The sequence below is a fragment of the Lissotriton vulgaris genome, chromosome 11, assembly GCF_964263255.1.
Source record: "Lissotriton vulgaris chromosome 11, aLisVul1.2, whole genome shotgun sequence".
Lineage (NCBI taxonomy): Eukaryota > Metazoa > Chordata > Amphibia > Caudata > Salamandridae > Lissotriton > Lissotriton vulgaris.
In genome coordinates, this window is record NC_141699.1 from 752216382 (window position 1) to 752241163 (window position 24782).

The 24782-nt window shown below is 45.2% G+C and overlaps 1 protein-coding gene across 1 annotated transcript in view; it reads right to left on the reverse strand.

The window, feature by feature from the left end:
* ACSL3 (acyl-CoA synthetase long chain family member 3) overlaps positions 1 to 24782 on the reverse strand; it is a 569394-nt gene that overhangs the window by 417580 nt on the left and 127032 nt on the right. The window contains exon 2 of the mRNA XM_086943874.1: positions 14595 to 15027. Coding sequence (XP_086800000.1) covers positions 14595 to 14945 — 351 coding nt within the window. The 5' untranslated portion in view covers positions 14946 to 15027. The remainder of the gene's footprint in view (positions 1 to 14594; positions 15028 to 24782) is intronic.

Sequence of the window (24782 nt, forward strand, 5' to 3'; positions counted from 1 at the left end):
AAAAGAATCACTTGCAGACCTACACCTTGAAGAGGCCTGCCATACAATCACCTCCTATTCCGTGTTCAAAAAAGTGGCAAACACGGCAACCAAACTAATGTCTTTGTTATTGGATAAAACTGCATGTGCTGCAAAAAAACATGCATGGGCAGTGATTCAATCGTATCAGACGCTGAAACCACAACAATACTTGTCAGAACACTTCTCACACCATAAAAAGCACTATCTGACGATGCTACGGTTGGGTTGGGGCACTTCCCCACTAAGGATCTGACCCCAAAATGGAAATGCATATGGCCGACGAAAGAATGCAGACTGTGTGGACAGGGAGATGAGACACTACTACACCTTCTATGCATCTGCCCCTCGCTTTTAGAAACCCAGAAAATCGTCCTTCGTGAGATTTTTAGAAAAAAACAATTAAGGATATGCAGAGCAGCTGTCTTAGAATGTCTGGGAGGCCTGTCAGTGCAACTGTCCTGCAAAGCTATTACGTTTTGGAAAATGGCAGCCAAAGAACTAGATAAATCACAAGAATCAATGTGAGTGGTTCTCACAAGACAGTCTGACAGGTCCTCACCTTTTCAGGTACTAATTTTTGATCGTTTCTCAATGAAATATCCTAGCACTTTCAAACCACACTGATTATAAACATTACATTTCTTATTTTAATTGTTAACTGGGATTGAGTAATGACAAGTGTATTTTTACTTCTTTGCATCTTTCAAATCATTGCTTTTAATTATTGTGTACGACGTGATTTTATAATCTTTTACAATTTTTTTTACGAAATCAAATAAAAGTATCATTGACTAAGACTACAAATGTTATCAGTGTGTTTAACAAAACAAAGTTGTGATATCTGGCTCAGGTTAGTCGTGAGTGTACGTTGCTAATTTTAACACTTTGTGTTAGGAGCCAGCAGTGCTTAATTTGTAAAAGAATAAGTGCCGGAGCCGAAAGTTAGACTCAGAAGCTCACTGGTAGCTCTACAGAATGTTGGCATGCCGCATACTAAGCCTGCATAGTCTTGAATCCACCCTCTTGGCCCTCTGATCCATGACCAGACACTCCTAGCCCATTCATCTCACTCTTTCTGGCTCCTGCTTCTCTTTGTACCTTTTTTATGCCTCTCTGCCGCCCTCTTTCCCCCTAGTCTGCTTTTATCGCTCTTCCTCTGGGTCAAACTCTGATGGGGAAAAGTTACTGTTGGTTCTCAAAAATGACTGCTGGTGGTTCCCACCTACTACCACCAGCTGCATTTAAGTACTGAGTGTGTGTGAGCTCCCAAAGTTCCACAAGTGCACATTTGGGGGTACGTTCCATCCTGATCAGTGGGGAGTCGGTCCAGGACTGAACTGAGAGAAGGTCAAAGCTTTCGGTGTTGCCTCTATTAAAAACTACTCCACAGCACCTGAACTATCTGTATTCTTTGATCAGGTAAATAAAGCCAGGCAATTCCATCTCACTGCCAAATGAGCCCACATAACGTGCATCTTTTAATGGATACTGCAAACCCAAACTGAGCTGCTCATACCTTTGTATAGTTTTCTAACACCTGAGCAGGACAGGTTGTTGCTCAGCCACACTGTATGAATAAACTGTCGGAATGTGGACCATAGTGGTGTATTAAATGTTGCGTAGTACCGAAATTGTCAAGTATGGTCACAGATTACAACAACCGGGGATTGAAGCCCCTTGCTAGCCCATACTTTGCCCTGAGGAACTGCAACCGGGCCAAATATACTAGCATCAGAAACCAACAGTGGAGAACAAGCTCTTAACTAAGAAAGATCCCCGAACTGAAATGCAAATGCTACTTACCAGTATGCATCTGTTCTTGGCATGTAGGGCTGCTGACATTCATATCTGTGCATAGATCGCCGCCTAGTGTTGAGTCCGGATGATTGCACATTGTTGTCCTGGAAGAGTCTTCGAAGTATCACGAGATAGGTGGCTCCTCCCCTGGACTACAGTGCGCATGGGCATCGCCTCCATCCCCAGATTGTTTTTAGCCATTGGCCGAGATGGAGTGAACTATGTGAGTGATGCCCATGCTATGAGCATATATAAATATGAATACTGCAGCTGCTACAGGCGCCGGGGAGGAGGGCGGGCGATATGAATGTCAGCAGCCCTACATGCCAAGAACAGATGCATACTGGTAAGTAGCATTTGCAGTTCGAGGCATGTGGGCTGCTGAACTCATATCTGTGCATAGAATACATAGCAGTCCTCCTATCATTGGCGGCCGCCCGTGCCAGCTGCAGCAGTTTGAAAAAGTGTTTTGAGAACAGCCTGACCAACAGCTGCCTGCTGTTTAGAGTGCACGTCTACACAGTAATGTTTAGTAAAAGTATGTGTGGTAGACCATGTGGCTGCTCTACAAATATCCTCTAAGGGAATGTTCCCAAGGAAAGCCATAGAGGCCCCCAACTTTCTGGTGGAGTGGGCTCTTGGTGGAATTGAGAGAGTGCGTTTAGCCTTAGCGTAACAGATCTGAATGCATTTCACGATCCACCTAGCAATACCAGCTTTGGAAATAGCGTTACCCTTGTGGTGTGAGGCAAATGCAACGAAAAGTTGCTTGGTCTTTCGAAAATCCTTTGTCCTGTCAATGTAGTACATTAGCGCTCTTTTAACGTCAAGGGTGTGGAGCATCCGCTCCGCCAGCGATTCAGGGTTTTGAAAAAACACTGGCAACTCAATTGTCTGGTTTATGTGGAATTGAGATACAACCTTGGGTAGAAATTTAGGGTTAGTGCGGAGCACCACCCTGTTAGCATGTACTTGGAAAAAAGGTTCTTGGATGGTGAGTGCCTGTAACTCACTAACCCTCCGTAGCGATGTAATTGCTACTAAGAAGGCTACCTTCCAAGTCAGAAACTGAAGCTCACAAGAGTGCAGTGGCTCAAAGGGAGGACCCATCAGCCTTTTAAGAACCACATTGAGGTTCCATTCCGGAGCTGGTGGTGTCCGTGGTGGAATGACCCTTTTGAGTCCTCCAGAAATGCCTTGATAGCAGGAACCTTGAAAAGTGATAGGTGTTGCCTATTCTGGAGGTATGCGGCCATTGCAGACAGGTGAATGCGGATGGAAGAATACGCCAAATTGCATTGGTACAGATGGAACAGGTAACAAATGATGTTCTGAATGGAAGCATCCAGCGGGTCAATGTTGTGGTTTACACAATAAACGACAAACCGCTTCCATTTAGCCGCATAACATGCTCTAGTAGTGGGCTTCCTTGCCTCCCGAATGATGTCCATGCAATCGGGGGGAAGATTGAGGTAGCCAAACTCTAGGACTTCAGGAGCCAGATCGCCAGGTTGAGCTGTTGCGGATCTGGGTGCTGAATGTCGCCATGGCTCTGCGTCAGAAGGCTGGGTGTGAGATGAAGCCTTTGATGCGGTACCACGGAAAGTTCCAGAAACGTGGTGTACCATGGCTGGCGAGCCCACGTTGGAGCAACCAGGATGAGAGTCATCGAGTGCTGCCTGAGCTTGCGTGCCACCAGCGGTATCAGAGGTGCTGGGGGAAAAGCGTACGCAAATCTGCCTGACCAGTTCATCCACATCGCATTGCCCTGTGATTGCGGGTGTGGGAACCTGGCGGCGAAGCTTTGGCATTTTGCGTTCTCCCTTGTGGCGAACAGGTCTATCTCTGGATGACCCCACCTTTGGAAGTACGGTTGGAGTACTGATGGATGTATCTCCCACTCGTGCATTTGGTGGCTGTGCCTGCTGAGCAGGTCCGCCATCTGATTGTCCTCGCCTGGGAGATGCTCCGCCATGAGGAAGATGTTCCTCTGAATGGCCCACTTCCACATGCTCGGAGCCAGATGAGACAGCTGCGGAGAGTGTGTGCCTCCCTGCTTCTGAATGTAGTACATGGCCGTCATGTTGTCCGTCCGGATCAACATGACCTTGTTGCACAGATGTACTTTGAATGCCTTCAAGGCCATGAAGATCGCCATCAGTTCCAATACATTGATGTGCATCTTCCTTTGCTGTAGTGTCCATAGTCCCTGCACTCTGTAGTGGAGTACATGCGCTCCCCATCCTTGGAGAGAAGTGTCCGTCGTCAGGATAATCTGTGGCACAGGCTCTTGGAACGGTCGGCCCTTGCAAAGGTTTTGTGGATTCCACCAATGCAGAGAGTTGTACGCCCGACCGCTCACCAACACTAGGTCTGTTAGTTGCCCGTGAGCCTGAGTCCACTGACGTGCTAGGCACTCCTGGAGCGGACGCATATGTAACCTCGCGTGCGGGACGATGGAGATGCAGGAGGCCATCATGCCTATCAACTGCATGAACACCTTCGCTGGAAGCGAGTGCTGAGGTCTGAATCGTTGGATCAGCGTCTGGATACTGGCGATTCTCACTGAAGTTGGCTGCGCCGTGGCTGCCAGAGTGTCTATTGTCGCGCCCAGATACTGCCGTATATGGGCGGGTTGGAGATGGGATTTTGGGTAATTCAACGAGAATCCCAGATCGTGCAGGAGATGAATGGTGCGGGACACGTGGTCGGCGCACTGCTGTTCTGACTTTGCCTGAATGAGCCAGTCGTCCAGATAGGGATAAACGTGGATGTTCTGGCGTCGTAGATGCGCCGCCACAGTCGCCAGGCACTTTGTAAAAACTCTTGGCGCTGTGGTGACCCCGAAAGGCAGAACCCTGAACTGGTAGTGCTGGTCTTGAATTGTGAATCTGAGGTACTTCCTGTGTGAAGGATGCAGGGGAATGTGAAAGTATGCATCCTTGAGATCCAGCGTAGCCAGGAAGTCCCCTTGCTGAAGCAGAGGGAGAACCTGCTGCAACGTGAGCATATGGAAGTGTTCTGACAGAATGTACCAGTTGAGGGGCCTGAGGTCCAGGATGGGCCTGAGGGATCCGTCCTTTTTGGGGATTAGAAAGTACAGAGAGTAAACTCCAGTTCCCCTTTCTTGCAGTGGCACGAGCTCTATTGCCCCTTTTTGCAGCATGACTATGACCTCCTGCTGCAACAAGTGCAAGTGCTCGCCGGACATAGGACGGTTTTTTGGAGGTATGTTTGGTGGAGTGGAAGTAAGTTCCAGACAGTAACCGTACTGGATAAGAGATTTGACCCACCTGTCCGTGGTGATGGATTTCCACACGGGCAGGAACTGCTGGAGTCTCCCCCCGAGCGGTGTGGTGTGGTCGGGGGGCAGTGACAAGGCGTCACGGTTTGTTGGTGGTGGAGGACCTGGAACTGTTGTTTCCACGTCCCCTGCCTTTGACGTTGTTGCCCCTGTAACCACCTCTACCCTTGTTGGTGTATGAGGTCTGGGTGTTGCTTTTATAGTACTGCGTGGATTGCGATGCCTGACCCCTTGAGGTGCCTCTGTTATTGGAGCGGCGAAAGGAACCACCCCGAAACTGCTGGGACTGGAGGGCCCCCATAGACTTGGCAGTGTCCGTGTCTTTTTTCATTTTTTCAAGGGTTGCATCCACTTCAGGGCCAAACAGGTGGTCTGGATTAACTGTTTGATTTAAGATGGTTGTCTGTATGTCTGGTTTGAAGCCCGATATTCTAAGCCATGCATGCCTACGCAGTAACACGCTAGTGTTTATAGCCCTGGAGGCGGTATCCGCCACGTCCAGTGCACACTTAATGGAAGCATTAGTGATTAGCTTCCCTTCCTGAATTACCATTTCAGCTCCCTCTTTGTACTGATCAGGTAAGTGCTGCAGAAGTGTTTCTAGGGTGTCGTAGTGCGCCCTATCGTAGCGTGCAAGTAAGGCCTGCGTGTTTGAAATGCGCCAAATATTAGCTGCCTGCGCAGCAATACGTTTTCCTGAGGCTTCAAAGATTTTCGATTCTTTGTCTGGGGGAGGAGCATCACCCGTGGTCTGCGAGTTTACCCGCTTGCGTGCGTTGGATACAACCAAAGAATCCAGTGGCAAGTATCCCTTGATGTACGTTGGATCAGTGGGCGCTGCCTTGTATTTTTTGTCAATACGAGGATTGATGACTCGCGCCCGAGTGGGCTCCCTGAAAACCTCTGGCGCGTGCTTCAGCACTCCCTTGAGCATAGGCAATGTCTTGACCGACTTTTCAGCCACTGAGAAAGTGTCAAACAGAAAATCGACATCCACTGGGTCCGCATGGAGGTCGACATCATGATTAGCCGCAGCTCTCTCAATTAGAGCGTTGAAGGCTGCAGAGTCCTCTATTGGAGAAGTTTTCGCTGCAAAAAGTTGCGGTTCGTGACCTGACTGAGGGTCCTCAGGGTCGCCTCCAGCAGACCAAGGTTCATTGACCTCCTCTGGATCCGAGTACGCTGGATAATTGTACTCGTCCTCCTCATCTCCGTCACCTTCCCCAGCGTTGGAATGAGTTGGTGAGAGTTCTAGATTTTGTGGAGATGCAGGCTCCATAGGGGCAGAAGTACCCGCAGAGTCCAACTTCTTTTTGAGTGGAATACGAAAATGTTCTAACACTGGCTCCGGGGTGATCTTCCTTTTAAGGAGAGAGAGTTTGCCTGTGTTGGCGTCGATGACAACCTCTCGACGCTCCTCGTCCGCGAGTGGCTGGAGCCGAGGCTTCGGCACTACCAATGACGCTTTAGGCGTCGACACCAGCTTCAAGGGCACCCCGGCCCCATGTCCTTGAGCGAAAGCCTTCGGCGTCGTCTTCGGCGGCAGCGTGAAGCGGATCGGCGTCTGCGCCTTTGCCGGTTTCTGTGGAGGCTTCGGCACCACATCCTTCGGTTCGGGAGCCAATGCATCCTTCCGAATACGGTGAAGGGATTCCGTGACCTTCTTGGTTAAGGACGGGGAGGGCTGGCCTGGCCCGAGCGATTCCCCCGAGTCCGGAATAGGGTCGGCGATCAAAGGCACGGTCTTCGGAGCCGACACATCACCACCCTTGGCCTTGACGACCGGAATCGGCGCAGCCAGAGCTTTGGGGTCGTCTTGACGCTTCTTCGAGGCTTTTTTCGGGTCATCGACCTCGACCATCTTCGGCGCCGACGCGGCCGCGTCGGTCGTCTTCGGCTTCGACACCGGGGTCTTCGGGTCGGCCATCTTGGCTTGGCTCTTGATGTCGGCGGCCATTTTGGACCTTTTAGGCGCTGAGGCCTCAGGAGCCGTCTGTCCCACCAGTGCGACTTTCACTTTCGGTTTCGATACCGCTGGTGTGGACCCTGACGGCTTCACTTTCGGTTCCTTCACCGAGAGTGGCGCATCACCAATGTCCGTGGCCGGGCCCGGAGGCGGGGCCGTGGGACGAGTATTGAGGTCTTGGGTAAGGCCCGAAGGCGATCCCTCGACCTGGGCCGTATAATGGGGATTGACCCCTGAGTCAGTCTGAGGATGCTCCTCCTCTGAGCTATCCTCCACGGTGGCAATGGCCCCGTCGTCGTCCCCTACCTCTCCGACGACTTCCTTAAACTCCTCGTCCCCCGCGTCGTAGTTTTCATCATCTGACGCCGGGCTAGAGTCCGAAACTTGTAAGACGGTGTCGTCATCAACGTCTTCCTCGAAGATGTTGTCAGGCGGGGGCGCTGATAACTGGGCCTGGAGTCTAGCGGCCCGACGAATCTTGAGAGTCTTCTTACACCGGAACTTGGAGCAGGCCATACACCTGGCCTCATCGTGGTCCGGTGACAAACACTTGTTGCACACTGGGTGCACGTCGAGGTGTGAATACTTTGAGGTGCACACCGGGCACCTCTTAAACGGAGTTCGTTCCATGTTAAGTAGTCTGGAGCGTCGTGTAGGCCCGTCCGCGCCGACAGCACGCGGAAGGGCAGCAAGTGTTCGGAGCTGAGGAATAAACAAACCCGAACGATGGACAATACCGACGCTAACCCTAAAGACCTTTTGGTCTCAAGTAAGGAAAGTTAAACAACTATCGATTCCGACAGAGGGAACCGAAACACATCCGAACCCAATGGCGGAAAAAAACAATCTGGGGATGGAGGCGATGCCCATGCGAACTGTAGTCCAGGGGAGGAGCCACCTATCTCGTGATACTTTGAAGACTCTTCCAGGACAACAATGTGCAATCATCCGGACCCAACACTAGGCGGCGATCTATGCACAGATATGAATTCAGCAGCCCACATGCCTCGAACACATGATTGTTAAAAAAAAATGTTTTAAAGCACTGTTATATGCCCATGGATGTACCGCATAACAAGAGGGGAGTGGGCAAGATAATGAACAGGGAATCATTTGCCATACCTGCTGGTTGCCTGGAGGCAATCACTGCTCCCTTTGCTGAGAGGGTGTACTGCTGCTCGTGGAGACTGTTGTCGGTCCTCCCCGCCGCCGCAAACCATTCCATCAGCAGCCGCGGAGCGGAAGGACCACAGCCCCCACAATTCCTGGCGTGACTGCCACGCCCACCGACACGCGATCTTTGGCACCCGGAGGCGCATTTAACACCGGCGCTTCCTCCGTGTCGCGGGACGCGCGCGGGCGTCAGCCGGGCTAACCCCGGGCAAAGGGCGGGCCCTCTGAGGCCCTCAGTGACAGTAAGAGACTGGGCTGGGCCCCCCCTCTTTCTTTGACTGATTCGTGATATAGTAGATTTGGTATTACAAGTAGCAAGCTGCAGTATCCATAATCACTCTACCATATTGTTTGATAAGTTGCAGTTTGCGCAGTTTGTTGGACCACAGTGTTTGAATTATTTTAGTTGTTTCTGTTTAGTTAGAATTGGGTTTACCATCAAACTAGGACGTCATCTCCCACGAAAGACAGGTACTCATTGATAGGAGGAGTTAACCAGCGTACGCTGGACGATTTCTTATTCAGGGTTTACACTGGGACAGACAAGGAAATCGCTCTGTCTGAGCGACGGGCGGAGAGACGCCGTTCTATTGAATGTATCAAAAACAAGAGAACATCCATAGGCTCCCCAAAGCTCACGATTTCCCCAATCCACAGTATTTCCCCTGTAATTGGGGACAGTGAGGCAACCCTAAATATTAGTATCCCACTACTTTTACAAGAAAACACTCCCCCTCCAGCTGTAGTCAATGTTCTGACTATAAATGATTCATATTTGAATTGCAGTCTGATTGCAGACGCAGAACCCTTGCCCGACACTTTGCCAACGCAAGTGGACTTACCTATCATAGCAATGGGAGCACCAAAAACACACAGAGCCCAAGGTCCACCACCCAAAAGAAGAAAAAAGAGGGGGGACTCTTCTTAAAAACAAGGTGATTGGTAAAAATGGGGGGACCTCTATTAAACCTACCCCCAATGCATCTGCACATATACCAATCCCGATGGTCAAGTCAACACCCACCCAGCTAAACGATCCATCTAGTACAAATTTATTGGGCAGCATAGAGCAATTATTAAGATCGTTCACGTTGCCACTAGTTGAGAGATTGAAGGGATTAACCAGCCAAATGGAGAAGTTAGAAAGAGATTTAGGGAACATCAAAGCGGCAATTAAAGATCCCTCTAAACCTGAACTAGAGCACAATCCCCTTGTACCACCGCTAAACACCGTTGCTCAGAAGGGTACCAAAACCACGTCCCTGCCCAAACCGAAACCCCGCAAAATATTACCCACGAACACTGAAACGATAAATAGTAGGAATAATGCCAAGAAGACACAAGAAGGGGCAATTTTAGACAAACCAGGAAACGGAACTCTATTACACCCGCCCACAAATACCTCTAAACTCATTGAGCAAGAAAAAATCGTTAGGACAATCCCAGCGAAGAAACTCAGAGTAGAGCTGCCCCCGAAAGCGATGCCATTTGTTGCAGCTCTGACCGGGGTACCAGCACTTGTGGATGGATGTGTAGAAGATCAACATGGGCTAAAAAATAAAGTCATACACTGGCTGAGGCAGAACTGCCCACTTCCACCAGATATAAACGGGGCAATACTTAACGTTAGACGTTTAGCCTGGTTGGGGAAAAGAATTAAGGATTTAGCGGGTGACATTGTCATCATAAATTTTCAAGATGACAGAGTTGTTAGTTACATTGTAAATGGGTTCCCACAAAACGTAGGTAACGCCATCACTATACGTGATCTAACTTACTTTTACCCAAGAGGAATAGTTGCCCCGATACCTAACCTTAGGCCTTTGAGTTACCAACAGAACAGTCATGTAACCCCCTTATTCCGCCACCAGAACCTGGGTAGTGGGTACTCTACTCAGAGACAGGATGGTTATTTTAGACCCATTCCTCACCATCAGCAGAACAACCAAGCAACCCCCTCATACTGCCCCGGGAATTTTGGTTTTGGGCCACCCACCCAGAGGCAGGATGATTATCCGAGACCACCTTCGTTCCATCAAGGTGATTATTACTGGCCCACTTTTAACCACTTTGCAGCATTAGCGGACATGGAGGGTGTCGACTGACTCTGTTCAGGGAATATAGCAGATAATCTTGCCGCTGAAAAGGACCCCTGCACAACTGTAAAGTCACCCATAATCTGTAAGGTGTAGGTTTCCCCCCCAAAGCTTAACCATCCCCAAAAATTAGCGCATGTTTGTGTGAGCATAGATAAGGGGCAACCAGCCCACTCACAAGCTCCAGGCAGGGGAGACATAAGGGGGAAGGTGGCCAATGAGGCAGTTAGAATGGTGTCTTGGTATATTGCTGGTTTGGCCGCTAAAATTAGCAACAAAGAATGGTGCCAGTATATACACCAATTCCCCATAATCTGTTTACAGGAAACTTGGGCAGTTGACAACCACTCTTTACATTTACAAGGGTATAAATGTTTTTTTGTTCAAGCAAGGAAATCTAGATCAGGCAGGGCAATGGGTGGGCTATCGGTATATGTGGACCTGAACCTCCCTGGCACATGGTCAACTACTAATTGTTATTCTCATGATATCCAAGAGGTGCGGCTCAAGGGTAAAGGACTTAACCTGACAATACTGAATGTGTATAATAATGTGGCGGGTGGGGGATGTAATGCTCTGATACGGGAACTGGAGTATAGACTGTGCCAAGTCCCTACCTGCAAAGCCAAAACTCACACCCCAAATAGTCTAATCGTGGGGGACTTTAACTGTCATCTTTGCCCAGCCCTTCTCCCAATAGACTTGACATGGTCGCGATGCCCAAAGGACAACGGGGCCCACTTTGAGCACACTGCAGAAGGTGAGGCTTTAACAAAATTTCTCTCGAACCAGGATCTGTCCACACCCTGAATATGGTGCATATGTTAAAGGATGAGACCCTGCCACCTACCTTTAAGGGGAGAGGATGCTCTTCGTATATCGACTACATCATCGCCTCAAGGGCCATTATAAATAGAGTCTCTAGGGTTGGCATAGAATGGAACCGTTTAGCGATCATAACCCCCTGGTGTTGGATATACTATACCAGTCCGCCCCAACTAGGGAAAAGTTTGTAGGGGTATCTGAGAGGGTTATTGACCAGGGTAGACGCCTAAGGTGGTCTAAGATCAATGGGGAAAGGTTTTATGAATCACTCATGGAGAAGGGGTAAACATCCATTGAGGCGTGTTTAGATGAGAGAATTGAAGGGCGGCAATTACTCACAGCATTTGAACAAATAGCACACCTGGTAGATGGGTTGTTAAAGTCTAACGCCCCAGCAAAAAAGACTGGTAGCCAGCCGCGATGGTTCGACCGAGACTGCTCTAAAGCCCTGAGGGATCTCAAAGACAGTATCAAAGCAAAGCCTAGGGATGTTACTCGGGTTGCGTCCTGTAGGAAAAAATATAAAAGTGAGTTGAGCAGGAGGAAAAAGGCATTACAAGTAGAAGGTTGGGCGGACCTTAGAGAAGCTGGGGAAAAGAGGGACATGACCGAATTCTGGAAAATAATTAATAGACCTACATTCCAGGAGGATACGGCCCCTAAATTAGGAACGAACATCACGCCCGATATGTGGATCACTCACTAAAGGGGTCTATATAACCATGAAACAGATACTCAGTATGAAAAAGGGAATACAGACCTAGGTCAGCTTGTAGTTTTTTCCTTAAAGGAAATCAAGGTCGGGATCGAGGGGCTATCAAAAAATAAAGCACCAGGCCCGGATGGAATCCCGCCTGACCTGTTCCTTAGTTCAGTGGAATTATGGGCCCCTATAATGACGAGAGTCATTAATACCGCACTTCGCTGTGGCTTACCGCCCTCATGGTCTACTGCCACCATCGTCCCCATTTTTAAAAAGGGTAACAGGGACGACCCACATTGCTATCGCCCCATTTCCCTAATCGATGTATCTGCTAAAATCTTGGGAAGGGGGATACTAAACCCGTTGTCTGAGTGGACAGAAGTAAATAACATCCTCTCAGACGCACAGTATGGCTTTAGGAGGGGTCGTTCTACGAGCGACCAATGCTTGAACCTTTATTTGATAGCAGCCAAATACACTATGGCCAGTGATGAATCCCTTTACTTGGGGTTTATGGATCAAGCAGCCGCCTTTGATCATGTTAACAGAGGTAAGCTCTGGAACATGATGACTAGTATGGGGATAGAGGTTGGCCTCATTAACATATTAAGGGAATTGCACAGTAATACATCAGCACAAGTTAGGTATAATATGCAGGGTGGATGCACAGACTCCTTCCAATGTAATAGTGCGGTCCGTCAGGGTTGCATCCTGGCGCCTTTTTTATTTTCTCTTTATATTAATAATCTCGAACAGCACCTCTTACAGTTGGGATCCGACTGCCCACGAGTAGGGTCGCGTCATGTTCCTGTGTTACTTTACGCAGATGACGCGGTCCTCCTCGGGCGCACACCAAAGAGTTTACAGATTTTAAATTGATGGTTTTGTCTCTTTTATGGGTTCATTAGACCTTTCTGTTAACTTGGGCAAAACCTATGTTTTAACTGTTGGTAAAAAACCCTCTAACAAATGTATCTTTACAATAGGGAGTCATAAGATTGAGACGGGTAAGTCATTCTTATACCTAGGCGTTTTTTTTGATGGGTTATTAAAATTTAACGCCCTGATAGAGGATCGTTGTCGTAAAATGATTGCCGCCAATGGGGCAATAGCTGGTTATGGCCGAAGGCTGGGGAGGTGGTGCCCCGAACAGGTGATGATCCTATACAACTCCGTATGTTGCTCTAAAGTTACCTGTGGGGCAGAGGTGTGGGGCTTTGCTAACGTTTGCCAACTGCAGCGGGAGGAGAATAAACACCTACGATCCGTCCTGAAAGCCCCACACAGTGTAACAGCCGCAATAGCACATAGGGAGTTAGGGATCCCTTACCTTGAAGATTCGATAAAGGTTAGGCCAGTTTTAGCCTGGCTTAAGCTCTGCATAAACCAAGAGGCGAGCCTAAGCAGGGAAATACTGAAGGACTGCTTGGGCAGAGAAAAATGGTCGCGAATCCAGTGGCTCAGTTATGAAAAATCTGTACTGGTAACTCTGGGTCTAGGGAATCTTTTTATTGACCCGACAGCAATCATCCCCCAGCACAAGACAATTGTTAAAAAAGCGTTTTTTGCACACAAAGCCGCACAAAGAATAGAACAAGAAAGGGCTAAAATTACGGTGTGTGCATATAACCTTGTAAAGACCACAGAAGGAATGGAACCATATCTATATCTGTTACACAACGCACAGGAAAGGTTTTTAATGACCCGTTTTAGGCTCAATTTTTTACCTTATTTATTGGGATCACCATTAGGGTATTCACCCACTATTGAGCAGAAGGGAACCTGCGGCTGCGACAATAGGTCTCTGCAGGATTCCCTTCATTTTGTATTGATATGCCCGTTTTATTCTGAACCCAGACGCAGATTCTTGGTAGATATTTAAAAAAAATCAAATATTAAATGTGCAAAAGAGGCCTTGATTTTTTTACAACAGGAGTCGGACCCCCTTACATTGTGCTGCATTATTAATTTTATCAAAGTAGCTGTCCGATTAAGAGCAACTAGAGGGGGGGGGAATCATGAGAATTCTGTAATTGTTTTTAATGGATCATAATGTTTTATTTAATTCACTGGGATCTTGCTGTTGTACTTACATCAGGTTACATGTTAATTTGACTGTTTGTTTTTAAAAGAAATGTACTTAATGTATAATGATTGTTTGTACTTTTATGGTGATTTTTAATCATCGAATAAAGAACCCAAATGAATGAAAATGAACAGCAAAATATTTTAAATGTAATACATTTATTTCTTAGGCACCGTGATAAGAGGGGTGTTGTTTGACTGTCCCCACATACTTTATTCATCTTCAGTGGGTTGTAAAGAACCAGTAATGACATGTGCAGTGCCACTGCGATGTGACACCAAGCCTGCACGAGAACGCAGAGGACTCTGAACGTGGACAACACACAACATACATACCTGCCTGCCTTTCTACAGAAAAATAGGCACTGTAGTAAAATGCACATCACTCAATCAGATTAATTAAAAAAACACATTCCCGAAAGATACATTTCACACATTTTCTGAAACCTGCTGTGGTTTACGGTTGTTTATCTTTCAATTATGTTAGCTAGTTCAGCATACACAAACATGATTTTCTCCAAAACTACGCATCAAACTCCCTGTCAGAGATGAAAGCTGCATTTAAAATGTCTGAGTTAAAAAGAAAGAAAACAAGAAATGCATCAATGCTGAAAAGCAAATTACCTTTTTAAAAAGTTTTCCATTTGGCTGAACTTCATCTTCCTCGCTTAAAATTTCTCTGGTTCCCAGGCACTTTGAGATTCCGAATTTGTTTGCTGCATGCTTAAAAACCTTGTCCAGTGTATCACAGTCAGGATACAGAATTGAAGCCAAATTTCGTGAACTGTTGACAGCCCTATAAGGACTCCCAGGCAGAAGATCCACTGGCCGAGCTCTTATTCGTTTGGCTTTTAATTCTCGGTCCATTGCCCCAGACAGGACGTACCATGGTGCGAAAGTAATTATACTGTACACCCACATTATAAATTGCACAAGACGGCGAAGAACAGGGTTCAGATCATCGCTGAGCTCCATCTTGCGGGTTAACAAAAATCTTAGTTGCAACTGGTGTTTCTTTAGGTCTTCCTACCGCAATGAGTTCAACGAAGATCTGGATCTAAAAATAGATAAGGAAGGTAATTAAAGCTATGAAAATTCTCGAATCTGGTGTTTATTTTATACTGCACATTATAGTAAAAAGAGTCTGAAGTCGCCCGGCAACTTTATGCACGCTAGAATTTTAAACCATTCTACCATCTCATAAAATACCCTTTTCCCTTCCAACATTTTTTCTGATCCTCCCACCACAAAACCATTATCAAATCTACATGTACATGATTTGCCATTGCCACCGTAAAACTGTAAAGGAGTATGTTTGAATTAATTCTCACTTTGTTGACAAAGGAAAATTACAAAAGGAAATAGTGGTAAAAAAAATTGGAATTCAAATTGGCACAGTTCAAAATACTTTGTTTGCATGCTTATCACGCGTAACTTTCTCTCAATTAATCTACTTGCATGATGGCTTTCCAGGTCTTCAAAAGGAGGAGTCAAAACTGGATTCATAATCTAGAAATATAAAGGTTCACAAGTCGACCTGTCTAGCATCATATACAAAACTTGACTTCTATGTATTGTAATGGTGCTTTATTGACATTTTTGTACAATTGTATTTTAAACAGAAAACGTTTGTTTGCCTTTAAAAAACCCTTCTATGTTCCTATATCTACCTTCTGTATTTAATCCGTTAGTGTTGGGCACAGGCTTGTGTACCACACTGGTGAATTGTGGAAGGTATTTTCTCTGTATGGATCATTTGTTTATTGAGTAAACTTGAAAAGACCTCTGTCCGGCTGGACATATCGCTCCAAATATAGATTTGATTCTGTCTATATTTATTGCTTGATATATTCTTGAATGCATGGGACCACTGTTGCTCTTAAAAGAACCTAACAGGATTAGGCCACTCCACATTAGCATGAAGAGTTGCAGTAAATATGAGAAAAGAGGTTGTCACACACTTTTGAGTAGTTTACATACAAACAAAAAAGACAGAATTCAACCTCGATGAGGGTCAAATGTGTCATCAAGAGAATAAACATGCAAGTCTAGTCCGCAATGAGAAACCCTACAAAAGAATACTAAGCAGCCCTACAAGAAGTGAAAGAGACATAGCTACTGTTGAGCCACCAGTAAGTAATGCATGGTTTTCACTCAGGACCTTTTAAGGCACTGCAAGTCACCTTTGTATGTATATATGGAGTCTACCCAGAAGCAATGCAAGTCTTTTCCTAGAAGGCACTAATTAGTCACCGATGATATGAAAAGCGACAGAGCTCAACCACTAAAAAGACTAATAAGCCACTGGTAAATACTATTTGAAGTCCCCCTTGGAGATCAAATCCCGACATTTGATAGCACAGTTGATTTCTATCTGAATAATGCTTGGGGTCCAACTAAGCACAAAAGAAGCACAGCCTGTGGGGACACTGTAGAAACACAACAAATACCATAAGAGGATTGGACATCATGCGATAGACATTATGGCAGTGGGTCAGTGGTTAGCTCAAGGAATATTGTGGCAGCTGTCTGTACTGCAGTCTAGGAACATCTGTATTAAGGAGGAGTGGTGAAGGGGTGGGAGATGAGAAGAGAGGAGTCAGGCTAAATGGACACTGATCCTTGCCTCCCTTTATCTGGATGGCCAGGAAGAGCTAATAAGTGTTAGGTTAAAAAAAAGGAAGTGCAGCCGGTTCAAGCTAGAACAGGGAGATAGACAAACTGAGGGGTAGACTAGAGATAAACGCAGAGGAGTTAGGGACTACAGAAGGCCTTGCAAAGCATGACTGGTCCAAACACTGACCAGGTTATCACACCCCCGGTTATCACAGCACGCTTCAATCACAGCCAGACTTACAAATCCGCAGTTTACCTGAAAATACACCACATTAAAAAGATTGCCCTCCGTTCACTTCCCCCAGAGAACTAATGGCGGCTGTGAAAAGGCCTTGGGGACTTCCTGATCTCCCACACCACTGAGCAGAGCCACTGGGCGTCTAAGCGTAAGGAATCTTTTCTATCTCGAAACATGACAGAGCTCAAACTGCTACAGGAGGTCTTCACTTTGAGACTGTGAAATACTTTTTATCAAGAAAGAAGACAGAGAAGATAACTATTCCATTTGTGTTCAGTATTGCTCTTACCAATGAGAACACTGGACTGTTGGGAGCTCTATTGAAAACAATAAAGCAGCAGCGGCCTGTGTAAGCCGGTATCTGCGTGCTGCGCTCAACATTTCAATTCCTAATGTCCTCTGCATTTCTCTTTACCCTGCCTCTCCAAAATATGTGGATTGGGCTGGGGGAAAAGAAAGGCAGAGGATGTGCAGCAGGATGCACAGAGCAGTCACCTTTCCTTCCTCCAGTAGCTCCGTGTCACTGGGGCTTCAGAAGGAGGGAGGGGTGAACGCTGCTCAGCTTCTAGGTCTCCTGGGCTTGGCTGAACTACGAAAAACAGTTTAGCCGAGGAGAACTAGAGGCTGACTTCAACCTGCTGGCGCAGCTCTTGCTGTGCATGTTCAACAGATAACACCGGAGACCCTCTGCACGCGGCTGTGAACAGTTGAACATTCACAGCCCAGCTGTGAAACAAAGGCTTCGGAGCCGAGGGGGATATCAAACCCATCTATCGCCTATGCATTTGTTTGCTCTATTTGGACACTCCAACCTTTTGAGGTGGAATGTTCTGATAGCTTTATAGCCGCCGTAGCTGGGCTATAACGGCCATTAAACGGCCCGGTGCACCATTACATGCCTTTAACAAGGGAGCAGGCCTTTAATGACTGGTATAGCCCGCAATGGCGGGCTATAAACCTATAGTAGTGGAGCGCTTGGTGCGGCTTTCAACACTCCTAACATGGCCACTAGGTATGGTATAGAACAGTTCAATTATGGAACATGGAGGTATGTGGTATTAATTTACCTCCAACTCTAAACATAAAACTCGGATAATGGATAAGTATAAAAGCCGAGGGGCTACTGCGTTTTACAGGCTGCGACTAAGGGGCTCAGCATTTTTTAAGTAATGTTTTTATTTACACTATTCTTTGCCAAGTACTGTCATTTATGCTTTCTGTTTCCCGCAGCTGTTTTCTAACAGTTACGGATTTCAAGGGAACTCTACTCTTCTCCCACCAACAAGTCTGATGTATGGATATCTACATCAGTTCTGATGAATATTTTAGACCCTGACAGAAAATTGATATAAACATATTGGCATGTCTCAAGAGTGCATTAAAACCCTCTCTTTGCAATCTTGTGGAAATAAAACTGAGTTTAAACCACTCTTACATGAGTTCAAACCACTCTTACACTATTTTAAAGGGAAATCTGTTAATGTATAGCATTGCTTCCTTACATTATTTGTTGCTGCCACACAATATTTATAGGGTTGTATTTGTATATGCTTGCGGCAAAACAAACGTACATAAATAGGCCAATAAGAATTCTTAGGAAAAAGATAAATTTACTACTAACTTAGAATATCCTATCTAAAGGAGTTTGCCCCACGATAATGTCTGAGAATTTTCAGTTTAAGCAGTTGGCTTCCCAGTTTTTCTCCTATCAGATGGTTGTGGGTTTTCCGGAACAAAGAAGACGGACCTGTAAAACTTTTAGCTATTGTGACATCCAACTAAGTTCATCTTTGCCCTTGGTTAAGAATACTTTTTTTTTTTTTTTTTAAACAAGGCTGGACAGAAAAGACCAACAAAACTGACATGATAGCTCCTGTGGATCACTCTTCAATAGATAGCTACATTGGATTTCGGAGGAAATGGAACCAGTCATTAAGTGCATTAATTAGGAGCTTAAAGAAAAAGACAGACGTCAGTGCGAAATCGCTCTTTTTTTTTTTAGTTGCAATGAAATGCTATGAATGTGTTTGAATGGTTAACATGTACCCTCCTGTGTGTGGATGATGTAATATTGTAAATAAAATAGAATACATTGCAGAGGCAGTTTCGCCATTAGGGCTCAGGGGCTGTGCTCCTCTAAAATTCCTACACAATTACATAAAAACATATTAAATAGATCGATTAATTTAGAGCTACAATCGTATCTCTAAATAAATCGATGTATTTAAGTCTGGGCTGGGCTGTCTGCTTAAGGCTGCCTGCCCCACCTCGCTCTGAAGCAGGGGACAGAAGTTGGACAGTAAATCAACTTTTGGAACTGTGATGTAAGATGCAGGGCTTTCTGTTTAAAAGCTCTTGATTGTCATTATAGTCTATAGTTGTATGCACTCTGTAGGCTAGTGACGCAACCGGCATCATGGGTTCTGGCATTGGAGACTTCTTCCCTGCGTGACTTCAGACGTCTGTCATTCAAAGGCATAGATTCCACCATTTCGCCATACGCGAGAGTGGATGCAAGCACGTCTGAGCAGGTGCCTTGTTATCTGTAATGGTAAGTGTTTGCAAGCTAGTGTTGCGTTAGGTATATTGTACTGAGACCCCTCATCACGCTAACCTCCCCCACTGTGACACCCGAGGTCCTCGCTGCAGATTGCTGGCTCCGTTAGAAGTGGAGCTGCTGAATTTGTTAATTGTTCCCCCCGCGAAATGGATCCAAATAACGACAGGGTTCTTGTTACCTTGCAAAGTTGATCCAAATATCCTAGTCAAGCAAGGCAAGAAATATGTGCTTGCAGTGGCTAGTTCTATGATGTATGGCATCAAAACTGGCTGTGTCTTCATGCTCTTAAGTTAATACTGATGGCAAAAACATGAATTCTCTTGCAAACAATGATTGTTAAAAACATTAACGGAATGATTTCAGCGATTTAGTTCCCCTCTTATTTCACATGCTTCACTTAATCTTACATTCCACGAGAGTTAGCCATCTTAACTTGTTTAGCTCTATTTTTTTCTGGGCTTATTTTGAGGTTTGAGCCATGCCCGGTGTTTATAAAGGGCTTTGATTGAGCGCGAAGGCTCTAAGGCTGAAGCTAAAAAAAAGTGTGTCAGTGGATTGACCTCTCTGAATAGCACACAGAACTAGGTTTATGTATTCCATCTGCAACTGAAATTTTGTGGATATGTGTTTGAAGGGGGTACACAGATGTCAAAATATTTGCAAGGCAAAATAAGAGAAATTAAAGTGCTTACACTTGAGGGAGTGCAGTGAATGTTTGGAGGTGGTGAAGTGACAGATGCAAGGAAGTGCATTTGGGGGAAGAGTGAAAAGAGGATGCTTAAGAGGAAAGAGGTGGTTGAAGATGTGCAGATGGACAACATATGCATCTAAAATACATCTAACAAAGCACACATAACTGAAGGCCAAAGCTCCTTCCACATGCCTCAATGCTATTTAATTCACAGACTCAGTTTCAGAATTGAAACATTTGCAATGTAAATTATTTATAACAAATTGTTGTTACTCATTTATCTCAAACAGCTAACACCCAGTGACAAAGCCAATCGAACGGACAGGCTTTAGGTGCATGTCAGGTGTCGTGTCATTTATCTGGGTACAATTGCTTCTCAGAGAGAAACCAAAATACAGGTCAGATGGCACACTATGGCAATTGCGATTCTCCTATTACCATGACTAGAGAATCTGAATTTCATTAAAGACACGGAGGCTAACATTATGTCGGGAAATGTATTGCTAAATGGATAAGGAATCCCCTGGAGAGAGAGAGGCACAATCTTTTAAGAGCGGAATGTTCAAGGCCCTCTATCGAAGGAAAAATGTGCCAAACGCTTAACCTTGATCCCGAGCTCATAAAATACCTTTTCAAACTTGGTAGAGATCCTAGAAAGGGTATTGAGAGGTCTCTTCAAATTTGCCAAGACCGACTTCTTGATGTTTTAGGCCCCTTGGCTAAAATCATCGATGCTGCAGAAGATAGCTATATGAATGGATCTCCTTTAGACACCAACGTAAGCAGTGGTTGGAGTCCAAGGGCATTAGTACTATTAGGTAATGCCAACGCCAGTCTTAATTCCGAAAGGAGAAGGGTTGTCCTTACTAAAATAAGCCCTAAATTGAGTGATCTAGCAGACAAGAAGCCTTCTTTCAACCCAAAAGGTTTACTTTTCGGAGAAGACCTAATCAAAACCCTGGGCAAATACGTGTCAACCTTCACTGCCCTGGACAAGTCCCATCAGAATATGAGAAGGGTCTTCAACACCAACAACCTTTTTGGCAGGGCCGGAAGAAGCAGCCAATCTTTCGGCTGATTCAATCGCAGGCCTTTCTTGAGATCAAGAGGTTATGGTATCAATCCTCAAATCAAGCCCAGTTCTACCCTCCAAGAGGAAGAGGGTTCCATTCAAGAGGCTTCACAGCAAGAGGAACTACTAACACCAACTCCCAAAGTGAGTACTACAATTCTTTATTCCCCCCATTTTTCTTCCCCTAAAGTTCTTTGTCCCGAACTGGAAATTAATTAGTCAGGACCCTTGGGTTCTAAACACTGTAAGCGGTTTTACTATAGATTGTATAGACACTCCGATTCAAAATTCTCTTCCCAGGGAAATGCCCCTTACCTCAGACCAAGAGAAAATAATAGAGGAGGAGATCTCTTCAATGTTTCAGAAAGGCGCAATTGTAGAAGCCCCTATGTATTTGGTGAGATTCGTACGTACACTCTTCCTAGTAGAGAAAAAAAAAGACAAGGGATGGAGGCCCGTCATAAATCTAAGGGAACTCAACAAATACCTTGTTTACAGACACTTCAAGATGGAAGGAATCCATCCTCTGAGAGATCTCTTGATAGAAGGGGATTGGCTAGTCAAATTAGATCTAAAAGACGCTTACGTTACCATCCCTAAGGCCAAGAAAATCAACCTTTCCTTCAATTTATTTGGAAAAACTATCTCTTTCAATTCAAAGCTCTTCCCTTCAGACTCTCATCAGCCCCTTGGTGTTTCACCAATATAATGAGGGCAGTCGCCTTGTCTCTAAGAGAAAAGGGTATTCGTATGATCATATCTAGACGATATCCTTATTATGTCTCAGGATCATTCTCAAATCCTTCAAAACCTCAAGACTGTAGTAGACCTTTTGGAGAATCTAGGATTTATTGTAAACACGGAGAAATCAATTCTATCTCCCTCCAGAACTATGGAATTCCTGGGTTTCACTGTAGACACCACAAATTGCCTCTTTCTCAAAACGGTAGGTAAAAATGTCATTGGTTTTAGAGTGATGAAAAGCATTCGCTTAAGAAGACCTCCTAAACCAAAATCGGAAAGTCTTTGGGATGTTGAAGTAATCCTTGATCTTTTCAATAACTGGCCTGTCAATACTCTCCTCAATAAAAATAAATTTAAAAAAAAACCTTTCCATTATACTGGCTACTCTACTATTTCCTAATCCCATGCAGATGGGTCTCTGATGTCAAAGCCCTGGAGATTACGAATAGATCTTTTAACATGTTCGGAGTCAAATTTGAGATTTATAGAAGAACAAAGACTAGGTCTGATGCAATCTCTTACCCACATTTTGATTTATGTCCAAAACTTTGCGTTGTGGACTGCATGAGAGAGTATGATCGCAGAATGTTTCCTCTTTGCCCTCAGGATGTTAACCAATTACTTATATCCTTTGTTAAACCCCACAAAGGCATTACCTCAACCTCTATTGCTAGATGGGTTAAGACTGTTATGAGTTTAGCAAGTATTGACTAAAAGAAATTTCAAGCTCACTCCCTTAGAGGGGTGCTATGGCCAGTGAATCTCTCTGGTCTGGAGGTAAGTTGGACAACATTCTCAAAGCTGCTGTCTGGTCAAATGCTAGCACCGTTGCACGTCATTATTGCAAGCCTATTGAACATATGTCTGATATTGTTTTACAAAGCTACCAACATGCATAATGTAGCCTCCGTTCTTGTAATGAAATTGCGATTCTCATATTAACATGACTAGAGAATCTGGATTTCAATCGCAATAATGTATTTGACATGTTCCTTTATAGAGAGCCGCCACTATTTTCATGCCACTTAAAGACCTGTCTGAACATATTTCTATATTACTGGTTGCAGCCAGCAGCTGTGGGTGCTTCTCAAAGTCTGGTTAGAGCATATGTTTCCAAAGTTAATACTGCATGCAATGCAAGACACTGGGCAAGCATACATTTTAAAGGGCTATGGTTGTCATGCAGTACAATTTATACATTACAGTAACTGTTGAATATTTTAATTCAGGAATATATGGGGCAGCTTTTTATGTATTCAATATTTCGAGACTGTATGTTCCCACTGATTTATAAACCTTGCTTTATCGCTACATTCATTTGCTTTAAAATGCACCATTTACCTTTTTTTTTAATGTATTTCTTGGGATAGGGACTCACTCTGGAACCCAGCTTTGTCCATTGAACTGGTTTACGTTGCTCACTATATACAAGTCATCCCCAACATATTTGCCCCACCACTTTCAAAAATCAGCCACCACTGGTGCATTGATTTTCAAAAGATATGGAGTCGAATCATTCAGGTGTAAGGTATAAATTCAACTGACCGAGCCATATGAGCTAACCAAAGTGTGAACAACCATCCCCTTGACTCTTGTATGCCACTTACATTTCCTTTCGAATACACCTTGAGAACAGTCTTTAAGAATCGTCAACACCACCATACCCACACTTCCCTGTAAAGATCACAATGGACTTCATAATTCAACATTCTTCAAGAGAACCAAGTCAAGCAATGCTGCAAACCTGGGCCTCATGAACAAATATTGTAATGGATTGGGGTGTGTTGACTGTTTAGTGGAGTAATGTCCCTTTTTCATGGATTTATTCCATATGCCCAGTTAAGTGCTTATGCAACTTAATCTATATACTCTATGTACAGCCGTTCTTTGCAGCTGTTTCAGAGATAGAGGGGTGTGTTGCTTTAAACATAAACCGGGTAGTATTTTGACCTTCAGCAAATAGATTATCAATGAAGCATTCAGGTATTTCTTTGGGAGTGATCTACTTTGGTCAGTTACAGATTTAGGAGAGCTGCAGGTTCAACCACACTCCAGAGCCTGGCAGTAAAGAATAAAGTTAATTCCCTTTGATAACACACTACTGGTAGAGACTCTATCTAGCCCAGATTCCTCACCTTATGAGGCTGGACTTGGAAACTTTTCAGCAGTACCTCTGCGTGCTGGAAGGTGGCACCTTTTAGCTCCCCATGGATGCAGTTCCTCTCTGGAAATGATGTGCAGGGCCTATATAGGCACCACTCCTGCACACGGACGTCAGTTGCTTTTGAGACTGCGCGTGCCTACAGACAAACGAAAAACCTAATTGGTAGACAGTGTGCACATTCCTAGACTTGCGTTTTTATCAGACTGCAACCATAGAACAGGGAGGATCAGTGAAGAATCGGTGGCTAGATATAATCTCTACCAGAAAGAGTGTTACCGATGTTAAGTAAGATATTCTTCTGATAGAAACTTCTAACTGCATATTTTTCACTTTTCGACTAGATACAAAAGTAGTAACTATTTAGAGCTGGGTCTGTGAATTGACTTAAACCAGAAAGTCTTGCAGGACCGAGCAGGCAAAATGCACCTCTCGGCAAACATGACTGTCCAGACAACAGTGCTTCCTGAATGCAGCTGCCTGGCAGATGTCTAAGACAGGAATTCCACCTGCTAGCGCAGTGGTAGCAGCTTTGGCCCTGGTAGAAGAAGAATGAAGTTCCTCTGGAGGCTGCTTTTTAGTCAAAGTGCAGCAGATCTTTACAGCACACTCCAGCGGAAGATGGTACTATTCTGCTTTTTTTATTGCTCCAAAGAACCGCACAAAGAGCTGAACGTCCACCTGGTGATCTTTGATATGATCAATGTAGAAGCTTAGCAATCTCCTTAGA